Here is a 14,197-nt window from a genome sequence, read left to right on the forward strand (position 1 = left end):
GGCAATTGAAAAGTAAAGTCCTCTCTCGACGAACCAAACCCAAACTGTACATATCGCTCATTATTCCAGTCCTGATGTATGGCGCTGAAGCGTGGACGATGACAACATCCGATGAGACGACGATTTTCGAGAAAAAGTTTTGCGCAAGATTTATGGTCCTCTGAACATTGGCAACGGCGAATACCGCAGACGATGGAACGATGAGCTATACGATTTATACAACGACATTGACATAGTTCAGCGTATAAAAAGACGAATGAATGAAAACACTCCAGCTCTGAAAGTGTTCGTTGCAGTACCCGCTGGAGGAAGCCACGGAAGAGGACGACCTTCAATCTGTTGGAAAGACCAAGTGAAAAGTGTCGTGGCTTCACGTGGTGTATCCAGTTGGCGCCAAAAACCAAGAAGGAGGAATGAGTGGCGCGAAGGAGGAATTAAGTGAAAGTGTATTCTTGGAAGTAATGCAGTTTAGCGGCAAAAACAGTTGAAATCGGTTCAGGCATTATCCCAGACCCCATATACTATATATAATGATTTTAGTATTCTAGTGGCATATATGCCGAATATGTGAGTCAAATTGTGTGTTCTCTTAATAAGATTAAATAAATAAATTGCGAGAGTATATAATGTTCAGTTACACCCGAACTTAGTCATTCCTTACTTGTTATTAATTATTATTATTAATATCTCTAAATTAGAAATTAAAAGTACGGGTTTATAGTAAATAGCACTCAGCTTGCGAATTTTATTATCAAATTGAATTACAGTTTAAATGAATATAAATTGAATTCCAATTTGTAATGGAATTTGTCAGCTAGACTATCAATTATGATTGAGCAACAAACTTCACACCACATAACCACCTCAACCTCCGCAATCGCTGCAACTTATCTTTGTCACTTGCACATGCCACAACTCGTCACGATTATTTCACGCTGCGGCTTACCGCTGTTGGTGCCATAGTCCTGCACGGCATCAAGTATCCACAGGCCACGTCGCACACGACCAAATGCTATGCGCTTGCCATTGAGCACTTTCAGCGGCTTAAAACTGATTGAAAAGCTGAGAAACCGCCGCTTGCTGCCACGCACATAGCGGCTGGGAAACGACAACACACCGGCACCACTACCGTGGTCCAATACATTAGTATCATGTTCGATGCTGTGGGCCGTCAGCGTCTTGTTGTCGGTCAGTGCCAGTTCGCCTTCCAGCCACATCGGCGGAAAGAGTCGGGTAAAGCTCATGCGTTCGCCATTCTCTGTGGTGCACATGCGTACGAACTCAAGCACCACCTCCGGACAGGCCTCGGTGAAGAGCTGTATGACGATACGGCCCAACGGACGTATGCCTTTAACCTCGAGATCGAAGAAGATGCGTGGGCGCAACAAACGACGCAGCATACCCTCATCCGTTGAGACCGTGATGTCCTGATATCGCTTCAGCACATGCAGCGGTATGCCATACTGCTTGCAGTCATCGTGCGGAGTAAGTTGGCTTGTCGTAGCATTGCTTTGGGTATCCTCTTTGGAGGGCGCATGATGGAAGCAACGCTTGCGATGGCTCTTATTCAGCAAGTAAGATGGCCGATACGGTTTTGGTGGTATACGCGTGTCATCGTTCCATTCTTTACGTGTGATGCGATGCCAGAAATGACGCAGAGGCATCGCCAGTTTTGCATGCTGATAGGCGGCACGCTGCTCAGGAGACGACGTCTGTTTGCTTTGTTTTTTGTTATTATTCTTATTCTCCGGAAAGCCATGTGAATGCGCCTCGAAGTGGTGTACATGTGGACCATGTTGACCAATATCGGTGATGCCGGTGTTACTGCTGACACTCTCACCCCTGTGACATCTCGGCACATAACTGTACGAAGGGTGTACGCCTTGGCAAATATCGACGCCGGCATGTCCTGGGAATTTCTCGTGCATATCCACACAGGAGGCCATACAATGCCGCCCATCACCGGCGCCGCCGCAGATGCAACAACAGCCGAAAGTGCCGCACGATTTGCAGTCGTACAAGAGCATCGCCGATCTGTCGCGTTCGTAGCTTGCGAGCGTGTCGCTGTTGCTGAATTTGATGTGCGATTTGTCTAGTCGCCTTGACGGTAAGGGGCGCGAGGCCGTTGTCGCCACAGTCGATATACTGGCGGATGGTGTAGTCGAGGCAGGCGCAGTGGTGAAGGTACGCGAGTTACTGCGCCGCTGTATGGCGGTGCGCACAGAGTTCATCATCTCGGTGAATGACATTTCGCGTCGCGGTCGATTCACCAGACGTATCGGTGGTTGGCTATTCACTACGCTCTTGGCATTCTGCACGCGCGCACGATGCGCTATGTACTCCTGCTTTCGCTCGCTGTTGTTCGGCAAACGCATGCGACTCTTCAGCAAGTTGATGCGCGCGAAGCTGTTGGAAAGTGAGGAGGGCACATGCCGCAGCCGGCGTGCGCTGCGGACTGCGGTTTTTCTGATCGAATGAATGTTGGAAATTTTACTGCGAAATGCGGCTGGAACAAGAAAATTTCACGTCTTCCAAATGTTGGCCGAATTTTAAACGGAAATTTTATCAAATTATCTCGATTCGCAGAAATTAATATGAATTTTCGGTTTTGCTTATTATGTCCAGAATTAAATATCTTTTGAAATCAATGAAAACAAAATAGAAAGCGAAAAATCGAAAGTAGCAAGTTGTCACAGGAAACAATTTTGAGTAAAAAATATTATGTTTTGGGATTAATTTGTTTTTTGTTGGAGAGTTCAGAGTTTCAGTTTTTATCGCTGGCAAGGTTGTTATATTTATTACATGGGAAATGGACTGGTTTTTCATTTCCAAATTCTAACTTGAGTTAAAAATTTAAAACACAAATACAAAATAATTTTAATTATTGTACTGACTAAAGCTTGCGATGGCATAAAAACACATAAATTTAAAGCGTGCTAAGAAACATACCAAGATCCAACTATCTAGTAAGAATGTAGGAATGATACTTCTGGTTTTCGTAGTGGCATAATATAATAATGACAGTGTGACCAACAGTACTTCGACTGAATTAATTGTTGACCAATAACAGCAGCTATCCCTTATTTTATGCCTTTCTTCACTGTGGAGTTATTAATACCAAAGAGTTTCAATTAGATAAACCTCAAAAATATTTAGGAAATTAGTACTGCGACTGTGTTCATTTGTAACGATCGAAATATACTCTATTAATATCAATTACGCATTTTTGTGTGATAGATCTCGCGCTTTTAATAAAAATTAGGAAAAAGATCTCTAAATGAAGAGATTCGAAGTAGAAAGTAGTAGTAGTATGTTGATATATATACCTCAAGGTCCGGTTCTTTCTGTAACTCCGGGGTAAAATACTATTGTGGAAGCAGAACAAAAATAAAGAAGTTCAAAAAAACTCAAAAAATTGCTTCTATTGAGTTAGGTACCTCAATCAATACAGATTGTTCCAAGGCAAGGTCCTAACTATATCCCATTGTAGAACAAATGTTAATGTGAATCTTTCTTCTGGTGAAATAACTATATATTTAATTTACAACTAGTTCCTTAAACTCAATCACCAAAGTGTGACAGCTGGTTAGGGATTAAAGGTGATACAATCAACCGCATAGGCAGAACATCAATAAGGGTCTGGAGCTGATGGACTTATTAAAAGAGACAAACGAGACGAACTCTTATCTTATAGCAGATAGATGTTTTGAGTTTCTATCCATCTTTTCTTTTTTATTCTATTTATTCATAAGTGGATATTCAGGTATCTTGTATATACATAAGAAGAATGAATAGCCACATCTATGACTACATCTCACACTCATCGGGTTAATTTGTCCTGGGAACAGAAGAACATACATCAAGGATTAAATTTGCGGGTAGTAGGCCATTTCGGTAGCATCAAAATCAGAGAAATAAAGTACTCTTGGAGGCAATCATAGTTCGTATATAACTCAGTGGTATTTAGATATGTAGTTCTCAATCTAAATCTGGTTTCTAACAATATACCTCGTTAGTTGTGAGGCATTGGTTCGCTTATTATAAAGTCTATAGGAAAATTTCGGAGACAACATATCATGCATGACATCATGAAAGACCTTTCCCTAAATGACTTTTATGATTTTGGGTAATATTTTTAATTGAAGAGGTTTTCAATTTCACTATTTTATTTCATATCGGTATTTTGACTCCTCATAAAACGCTCAAGAGGTTCTAGTTATTTTCACCATTCCTAGCACAACATCATTGGCGTAACCTATGTGTGTCAAGTATTTGTCTTTTGTTTCTTCATGCGGGGTTCTCACGCATCCTTCAGAGCTGTTATTATACTCAATTTAAACTGTAGACAATCGCGCGCGAAATTATTAATTTTTAACATAATCACAAAAATCGACTTCGGTATAGCTCTCTCTCAAAAACGACAACCGAATGTGGTGAAAAACATCTGCAAGCACTTCAGCCTTCAAGCTGGGTTCGATCAAATATACCGACTGTTGTAAATGTAAAGACCATAGCAGATACCACCAGTCCGCGTATTTTATCTGGAAGCTTCTCATGAAATCCAATAGAAGCTCCAATGTGGCTTAAAAATTAACGTTTAACATCGATACATATACGCCAACCACTACTGATATAAAGCTTGTGTTTTTCAGTGATTTCACTGCATTACATACCTCACCTCGCTTAGTTTGTTTGTATGTGAGTAGCATTAGTAAGCCTTACAAAGGCATCTGCGCCTTCAAGTGATATTCATTGTGAAGTCTACCGTGAAATCTTCTAAGATGTGACATTGACATGACAGTAGACCCTTAAACCAAATATGTGGCAGCAATTGCTCTGAATATGTTAGTGGTTAAACATCAAAACAACGCAAGGAAATTAAAAAAAAATCATGGAAAATACATTTGGAACCCAGGTGCTCTGATGCTTCTACTTGCCACACACGCAATTTACATAAGGTTAACTTCGCTAAAGCCGCACAAAGTGTTGTTGTAAATAGCAATTCTTAGTGATTTCCCAACTATTTCCAACGAAGACATGATTGCCAGCAGGCGACAAGCGAAAATCTGCCACAACACACATATTTTCAATAAATATTTGCAGCTACCAGAGGGGGTGTGTAGCGGTTGTAATTCAATTAAGTAATTTCTGGCTCATTTCAAAAACACCGTTGAGGCTTCAAGTATTTCACAAGGCAAAAACTTTATAATTAATTACATAACGATGTCTACGCTACACGATTACATGACATGCAACTTATGGCCAAAGGGGAAAACTAGTTAGTTATTTGCATTGACTGGGCGCCTAATTAGATTTGCATGTAGCCAATGAAAAAGCAACAACAACAACAACAAAAATAATATACAACAAGTGGTAAAGGTGGAAATTTACATTTGCTCTATGTGGGTATACAGGGCGTATACGTAACCAATAGCATTGAAACTGCTGCAGCTGGGGAGCATAACTGTTTGCGGCATACATGCAGGCACTTGAACTAATAAAGCACTGAAATGAGGCTATAATAAGTGTATTTAAAGCGCTGATTTAGCGGCAGCTAGCGTACTAACTACATAAATATACATATATGAGTAGAAGAGCTTCAGTGCGGCCCCATTGAAGCGGCAGCGCGTTTGAGCGCTACAAGTGCATACATATGTATGTGTGTTTGTATAAGTGAATTTACCGCAAACTGTGTGACCTGCTGACAAGTGAAATGTGTAATGTGAAGTGCTAAAGGTGATGCATGTGAATGGCGCACTTAAAAAGCGTCACATGATAAACCTTTACAAACCCCATTAATAACCAACACGACCGGGCATGTAATTAAGCAGCACGAGCACGTGCGTACGCTTATCTGCGCGCTTTTCTGTGTGTGTATGTGTATTTGCATGTAAAGCGCTCATTTTCACGCCTACAAGCCATTAAATTGCGTATACGTCCTGTCAGCCATACATCACTTGTAGTCAGCAGCCGGGGCAGTGGATGTAAATAATACAGATTAATTGTATAAAATATTGCTTTTATGCATAAATATATTATAAGAGCGTATATATGTACATACATATATTCAGATATATACTATATATCTATATATATATATATATATATATATATATATAGAGAGAGAGAGAGAGAGAGGGAGAGTTGTATGTGCGTAATAAATTTGTAGTTAATTTGCACATTTTTACCAGCCCCTTTGCATATGCTTAAATATAATTGGTTGCACAGCTGGCGCACAAAAAAAACAACTGCATATTTTTCAAATATACTTTCATATATATAAAATATTATATACATATATACACTCGGATATGTGACCTACAGCACTGTGTCATAAATACCAACACATGTTGACAGCTTGTAATTTATTAATATGTAGCCATTTAGTAGAATGATTGAGGTAATTAAATGTCATACGGCAGGCAGTACAACTGCAGCGCTACAAACACGCATACATATACTCACACACACACATATATATATATATATGTATGCAGCAGCATATAACTACATGGCGACATATGCACACAAGTATGCATGGCATGAAAACTGCCATATCATGTGCAATACCCCTCACAACTTTGCTAATTAATATGTATTTATGCCACACACGCTTACATATATACATACGAATGTGCATATATAGTATATATCCAAACTGCAAATTGTCAACTTTTGCCTGTGACTCCTTTATGTCAAGCAGTTTAGCAACACTAAGTGGGCTGACTGCAAGTACATAAATATGCATGGAATGCCGACTGGCAAGCTCAGTGCTGCCTTAGAGACTTTCATTCATATCTTCCACAGAACTTCGTTACAGCAGTAACTCTTACCTAGTATCCATGTTTTGCTGTATGAATTTTTGAACTTGAGTTGCTTTTATATAATTGTATATGACAATTAATTTGATAAGACTTTCAAACGGAAATAATAATATTGTTGACCGTACTTAATGAGGTCAAGCGCAACCGAAAACAGAATTAAAATGGAGTCATTTAAAAAATCTTATAGTTTTAACGCAACCTGTGTAGGAATTGCTACAATGCAATGCAGGTTCTAAAAATGAAGAGGCAAATGATTAGCGCAAAGTCTTTGAGAATATCAAGCTTTTAGCTAATTGGTAAAAAATAATGAGTTGTTATGGTCGTTTCACACAGCCAAATTAATTAATCAATTAATAATTTGATTGAGCAACCAGTTTTTGTCCTTCACACTACCGGTTACTCGATTTCCGATTATACATTTTTGTTTTTGCTTTTCATAAGAAGTTGGTAAGTTTCATCAGCTGATTGCTATTTTTAGCGGCGACATCTACCGTAGAATTTTTTATCAAAAAATTCAGCCAATCGCAGGCAATGCACGTATATATAATAACAAATACGTTCTTTGTCGCAGAGTTACATTTTATTTTCAAGTCGAATAAAATTCAATTTAAAATTAATGTAGATTTTTATTTTGTGTGGTAAATCGTTCTTAATCAGCGTTTTAATCGAACAGAGGCCGGTCAATTGATCAATTAGCTCCTGTGTGAAAATGATCAAAAATTAATAATTAAATTCATGCGAATAAAAAGGGCTATCCATTTCAAAGTTCCCTACCTAAAAAAAAAAACAGAAAAGTATAATTTAATGGTGAATGTTTATTATTAATCGAAAGAACATTCTTTGGCATTTATATTTTAAAGATTTTCTCTTTCAAATGTAAGCCGCGGCTGCCTCTCCGTTGAGTTCGTTGACTCATTCGAGCATTTCGACTAGTAACTGGCGAATGACACGCGTGATGTTTAGCTCCTGAATCGAAGCAGGATTGTCCGCATATACTCGAAACTTTACATATCCCCACAGGAAAAAGTTTAACGGTGTCTAAGATGATCTTGACGGCCAAGAGCCAAGCCCATCTGCTTTCAATAAATTCATTGAATGATGCGATGTGTCTTGTTGAAATCAAATGTCGCCGAGATCATGAGCTTCAATTTCAGGCATCAAATAGTCGGTTATCATGGCGCGATAATAGTCCGAGTTGCTGCGAACGGCGCCGAATGTACTGTCCAGGGTCTTCGTGTACACTCTCAGCTACTTTCTGCTATATTTTCTTCACTACGTGTTGGAGGGGGTCTATTCGGTCGAATATTATCCAATAATGAATGTCGGGTCTCAAGATGGGTGATGGTGTTGCGAATAGTACGCTCAGTAGGTCGATTACGTTGACCTTGATTTGAGCGAAGCGAGCGAAATTCATTATTTACAGGTCGTGAATTATCGTAACATAGTTGAACAATTTGGAAACGTTGACCAGGCGTAAGTCCTTCCATGATGAAATACCAAACAATACTGAACAAAACTAACATGACAGCTTGGCACGACTCACGCAAGATCTGTAAAAAAATGGATATTGATTAAAGTACATCTACTTGAATCACCCTATATCTTTGAATAAGTTATAATATAATGCTCAAGGAACTTTCTTTGGTGATCGAAATAACACACCAATAGTTTATCACTGAAAGTCGATGAACTGTACTGCAGCACCTCTCTCAATAGCATCATCTCTCAATAAATTAACAGCCTAATTTTATTTGTAGAAAGAAACTAGGAAGACAAATATAATTATAATCATAAAATGTATATGTCGATTCTTTGGACATTTTAGCAAGTAGTCAGTTTTACCTTCGAAGTTCTTCAAGAAGTTATTCTTAATCCGAACTTGGAAAGCTGATTTATACCACTCATTGCGCAAGTGTTTCATACTGAAATCGTATCTTAGTAATCTCAATTTAGGTGAGAAATTACTATTAATATGGAATAATTTAGCGATTTCAGAGCAAAAAGCTATGATATTTATCAGTACTGTTGCAATCGGTACCATTTGGAGACCATATTTGTACTTAATCGGTATTTAACTATGGACAGCCAAAATTAGTGTTAACATCTACTGATAGGATCTTATACTTGCACCTTGTTATTTCAACTTTATTCGATTATGCCACTTTATACCATTTATACCAGTTGTTTCTTCGAATCGTAGATGAAATTCAAATCTCCTATTTTCACTTATTTTCTCACTTATCAATTATGAAAACTACAAATATTTAAGTTCAGTGACATAATTAAAGTTTAATACGTGATTATTAATTTCCCCTCCGCTGAATTCTAATTAAATTGAATTGGAAATGTGTCAGCTGCTTTAAAATCAAAGCAGCTATAAATCAGCAAGTAACAGGTAGAATTAAAAATCAATCAAAACACAAGTCAAGAGAAGTGAATTGTACAATGTGTGACTGGCGGACAGACTGACAGGTTGACAGACATTGCAGAAGTTCTGTAGTTATGATTAAGTGATTTTACATAAAAACGGGGATGATGTGCCAAAGGAATAAAGGTGGGAGGGAGACAAAACAGTTTACAGATGAATGCTGTTCGAGGATCAAACTGGGAATGAAATTTTGACTCAACTTATGAGTGAACGTGAGGGGGATTTTTTAAAAGCTTCATTAAATTAGATCTCCAATCAGTTTTCTAAGCCAAAATTTTCCGCAAATTACATTTTCTGTTATATTTAATCAAAATACATTCTTTAGAGCAAGCATAATGATTAAGAGTTGGAAGTATATAATCGAAAACGGTGAGAAACATATTTTATGTAAGAAGAAAGCTTCAAAATCGTGACATATGTATACTCCACCACATTTACGAGTATGTGGGTTTATACAACACCGCAAACTTAACTCCTTATCCGATTGAATTTCGAACTTGCAACTCAAATTGCCACAAAATGACAGAAGAACTCAAACGAGTTACGGCAATTGCCGCAAAATCTGATTTCGTTCTATGCCAAAATGAGTGGATTTATTGGAATGAGTGTCGTGGGAGCAAATTGCCGACACCCACATCCAAACCTGCGAGTGTGTGAGAGTAATTGAAAGTTTTGAAAAATTCAAACACGTCGAAGTTCAATCGCAAACAAACTTTCGAGGCAAGCAATTTACTCACACACAGCGATTTACGTGCAGCATTGCCAGCCAATTGCTGTGTGTATTTATTTGTTGTAATAACTCAGCCGCAGATTTGGCACACAATTGGCAGCGATTTAATGCATTCGAATAACTTCGTTGAACTCCATGGGCGAAGACTTGTCAGCAATGAAAATCATAAATGCGAACTAAGTAATTATGGGTAAAGGAGTGGGGAAGGAACACGATTCGATTGCAAACAAACTTTTAACTGACTAAATTGAGCTGAACTGTGTGATGCTGCCAGATTGGGTGTCAGTGCAGGAGGCAACGGAGGCAGACACATTTAATTGCTGAGCGGGTGTGGGCCATGTTATGAGATGTGGGGGAGTGTGGTAGGCAAGTATTTGTTTTTGATTTAAGGGTGAACAATGTTAAAATGTTAATTTCAAATAAGGAAGAAAAAAATGTTCAATACTGGTTAGGAATGAAAAAAGTACCGACTGCCTCCGTTGCCAAGTGCTTTATAAGATTATAGAGTGTAAGAAAATCTTAAATATTTACTGGTGAATCTGTCAGGGATTGGAGTTACTTACGCTAAAGCATGTTTAAAATTTAATAAGAAATTATGGAACCCACGAAATATAGCGTTTAACCTGCCTGACAGGATTGCCAACTTTTCAAAATATTTATTAATTAAATTTACAAATTCAAAGAAATTCTTAAACAGATTTAGAAAACTAAACGGTTTCCAAAAATAATTTTGGTTTTTGGTGAAGGGTTGCCACCTATTTAAAATTTCGAAGTAAAAGCTATTGATTAGTAAAATAAGCATTAAAAAGTAGATATCGAACTGAAGAGGTTCATAAAGCCTCAAATTATTAAATTATTTTGCAAAGAGTTGCCACCTAAAATTTTTATTAATTATATTGATGAAATTAATAAATGAAGTATTTATTGTTATATACACAACATCAAATTAGAGAATTTAATCAAAATTAAAAGTTTAAAAAATAGGGTTGCCACCTATTGAATATTTTTATTGATATGATGTACCCTAGAGTGCGAAAATGAGAGATGAGAATTGAATTGAGGGCATTACAATGTTTGCTATGCTTTACATAATATTTCTTTTGAATACATTTTGTAATAAAGATCCCCAGAGCCTTTCCATTTCAAGATGTTATAATCAATTTATTAACAAAAGTGTCTCTAAAAAATATCAAAGGTCAGATTGCTGTCCAAGTACATGCTGAATTTAAAATACTTCCACGAAACTTTCGAAACGAAATCAGAACCAAAATAGTCAACTTTGACCTTTCACCTTTGAAATTTAAGAGGGTTAGAACTATAGTTATTAGAACTATATCATGTAGATGCGTGGTCTTGTGTTCCAACTAGGGACTTTGGAAAGTATATATGTACATAGTAAATCGTGTAGATGAGGTATACAAATTTACTGTTACTTATCTTCCTCGGGGAATAAAAAAAGTCTTCAAAATGAAATGTGAGAATTAAATGTAAATTTGTTGCTACGGACATAACCTCAAAATTTAGTAAATTATGTACTGCAAGTAAAAATAACTCAAATGTTATATCGCTTTACAGCCAAGTTTTAAGTCCCGAGAGCTTCAATTTTTCGCACACCTCTTCCGGTGTATATTACCGCAAAAGTTTCTTAAGAAATGTCCACAAATATTTAAGCTGAATTTTCAATCAGTACAAAAATAAATTTTGAATGCCAGCGCCAATTTTTGTCGGCACGTGAAAAGAAAATTTAAACAATGCGAAATAAAAACTTCGGATAAGTGAGCACTAAAAAATAATAATAATAATAATATACAACAACAAAAAGTGGCACGGCTTGTAATAAAAAGACCCTGGAGTGGGGGAAAAGTTCAGAAAGAGTCGTAAAATTTTTCAAAAGGTATGAATAGGTAAGTTTAGGGCTATATATGTGTGTACATGTGCATGTAAAAGAAAGTTGCGCTTCACCCACATGCTCACGAGCGAGATAACCAAAGTTAAGCAGGTGAAAAAGGTTTTACAAGACAACATTTCCCTACTCACCAAGAAAAACATGGATGTTCGCATATATGGAATGTTTGTATGTGTATTATAGCGCGTGCACGTGAAAACAAGCCCGCCAACAGCTTAATTAAAACTTGGGGAAATTTATTTAATATGCGATTATAGATATACAGACATGGTGTATATGTCTGTTAGTTGCTGTTGGCTTACAAGTGCGCAGAAATGAAGATGACGTGAGTGTGTAGTAAGTAACAGGCATGTTGCCGACGGCGGAATATGACATGTAACCAAACTTAAAGTTACTTTCTATTAGCGTGTTTGTTAAATTTAGAGTAATAAACTTGTCATTAAGTGTTTTATAAATAGAATCAAGGAAGATTTAGTTAGTTTGCAATTTAAACGACTTAGTCATTATGCTGTGTGCAAAGTTTCGTGGGAGAAAAAGGGTGCAAAATTATTATTTAATACGAAGAAGTTCTTATTTATAGTATTTTAGTTTACTGAAAGTGAGAGTATCAGCCTAAAAAGGCTTTTTGCTTAACATTTTTAGTTTCTCTCGGGTTTTCAATGACATTGAAAGATATATTTAGCATGGAAAAGAGTTTGTAGATTAAACCGTATTCAATATTAAAGGAGGGGTCTGGGTTTCAGCGCAAAAAAAAAACACTTTTTTTGTAATTTTTTATCTCAAATATCGATTAAGCAATTTTATTCAAACCTTCTATACATTATTGAGCATAGTTTTGACTATGTTCTGTAAATTTTTCATGAAAAAATATTAAACCATTAGCCCGTGACAGAGCTTCCCCTAGGACGTCTTGTAGAAAAAAAAAAAACAATTTGCGGTGTTCACTGTAACTCGGCCGGAAATTATCCGAAAATGAAAAACCATAAAAATTTAGTTAAATTTTAAACAAATCTTCCGTCCAACGTTCTCTGATTATTTTTTTTTTTTAATTTTTGGCGGCCATCTAAAGTGTGAACCGTTATTTTCGACTAAAATTTCCGCCGTTTTCAGGGTTGGAAATACCCTTAATGTTAAAAAAAAAATTACTAAACGTAGGGGGGAGGTATTTTATGTGAAGAAAATGTGTACCAAGTTTGAATGAATCGGTCGAGTAGTTTTGAGAAAAACGCGTTTAAAGCTGCACGGCAATCCCAAGCTGTTAAAGTTAGAGCGTTAAAGACCCCGTGACTAATTAAACAATAACTTCAAGAATATTGCTTAGATCGGATTTAAATTTTGAGGACATATTCTTGAAATGTTAAACAATAAGATAAAACAAAAAAATCGATTTTTCGAAAGTGAAAACCCTGACCGCTCCCTTAAGGTAAATAGCAGAAAAATATTGGTATCAATAAGGTAAACATGCTTTATAAAAATAGTTTTTGATTTATGGAAACACACCCACTTGGGCACTATCACTCGCTACCTTCTTACGCAGTATCCACAGTGAAAAAGTAAAAAATTTAGAAATAGTAAACTTTCCTTTGCGTTCTATACCCGACAGACGTTATTCTATCGTCTTTAGTTCGTATATTTCAAACTTTTTTGAATAAACTGTAACAGTATGGACCGTTTTGATGCAAATTTTAATCAAAAAGCTATTTCAATATTTAGCGCCACTACGGGTGAGTGAGTAAGTGTATGCTCTGACCCAAGTGGAACAAATTTGGATTTTTTGACATTGTACCTGATTAATAGCACTGTATAACACTCGCCTGGGTATTGTACCAAACGAATTTTTCCTAGAGATTGAGTCATAAGTAAAAAAGATATATTGTCTGTTTTTCGAAGTTATCGATTTCAAAATAGAAATATTTGCCCTCAATATATAGGTATATATTCGATAATAGATTTATTACAAAGCATTATTAGATATTAATTCCAGAAAGAATTTACTAAAAATCAAAAACTGGATATAAACTACCTTTCCTTAATATTGTATGTATGTAATTGGCGTAGCAACCGTTTAGCCGGTTAAAGCCTCTTTTTCCTTAGCTAATCGGTGCCAATTAGAAATACCAAGTGTAACTAGGTCGCTCTCCACCTGGACTTTCCTATGGAGTGGAGGCCTTCCTCTCAAGCGACTTCCATCAGCGGATACTGCATCGAACATTTTCAAAGTGAGAGTGTTTGCGTCCATGAGGACAACATGACCTAGCCAGCGTAGCCGCTGTGTTTTAATTCGCTGGACTATGTCAATGTCGTCGTAT

The 14,197-nt window shown here is 37.0% G+C and overlaps 2 protein-coding genes across 2 annotated transcripts in view; one reads left to right on the forward strand and one right to left on the reverse strand.

Moving 5' to 3' along the window:
• The window catches only part of LOC105216933 (uncharacterized), a 122,435-nt gene that overhangs the window by 22,177 nt on the left and 86,061 nt on the right, over nt 1–14,197 (forward strand). The gene's annotated exons all lie outside the window — the stretch shown is intronic.
• On the reverse strand, nt 715–2,723 carry LOC105216919 (uncharacterized). Its single transcript, XM_011191672.3, has one exon. The coding sequence runs from the start codon at nt 2,373–2,375 to the stop codon at nt 897–899; it is 1,479 nt and encodes a 492-aa protein (XP_011189974.2). The 5' UTR covers nt 2,376–2,723; the 3' UTR covers nt 715–896.

The sequence above is a fragment of the Zeugodacus cucurbitae genome, chromosome 6 (assembly GCF_028554725.1).
Source record: "Zeugodacus cucurbitae isolate PBARC_wt_2022May chromosome 6, idZeuCucr1.2, whole genome shotgun sequence".
NCBI classification, from domain to species: Eukaryota; Metazoa; Arthropoda; class Insecta; order Diptera; family Tephritidae; genus Zeugodacus; species Zeugodacus cucurbitae.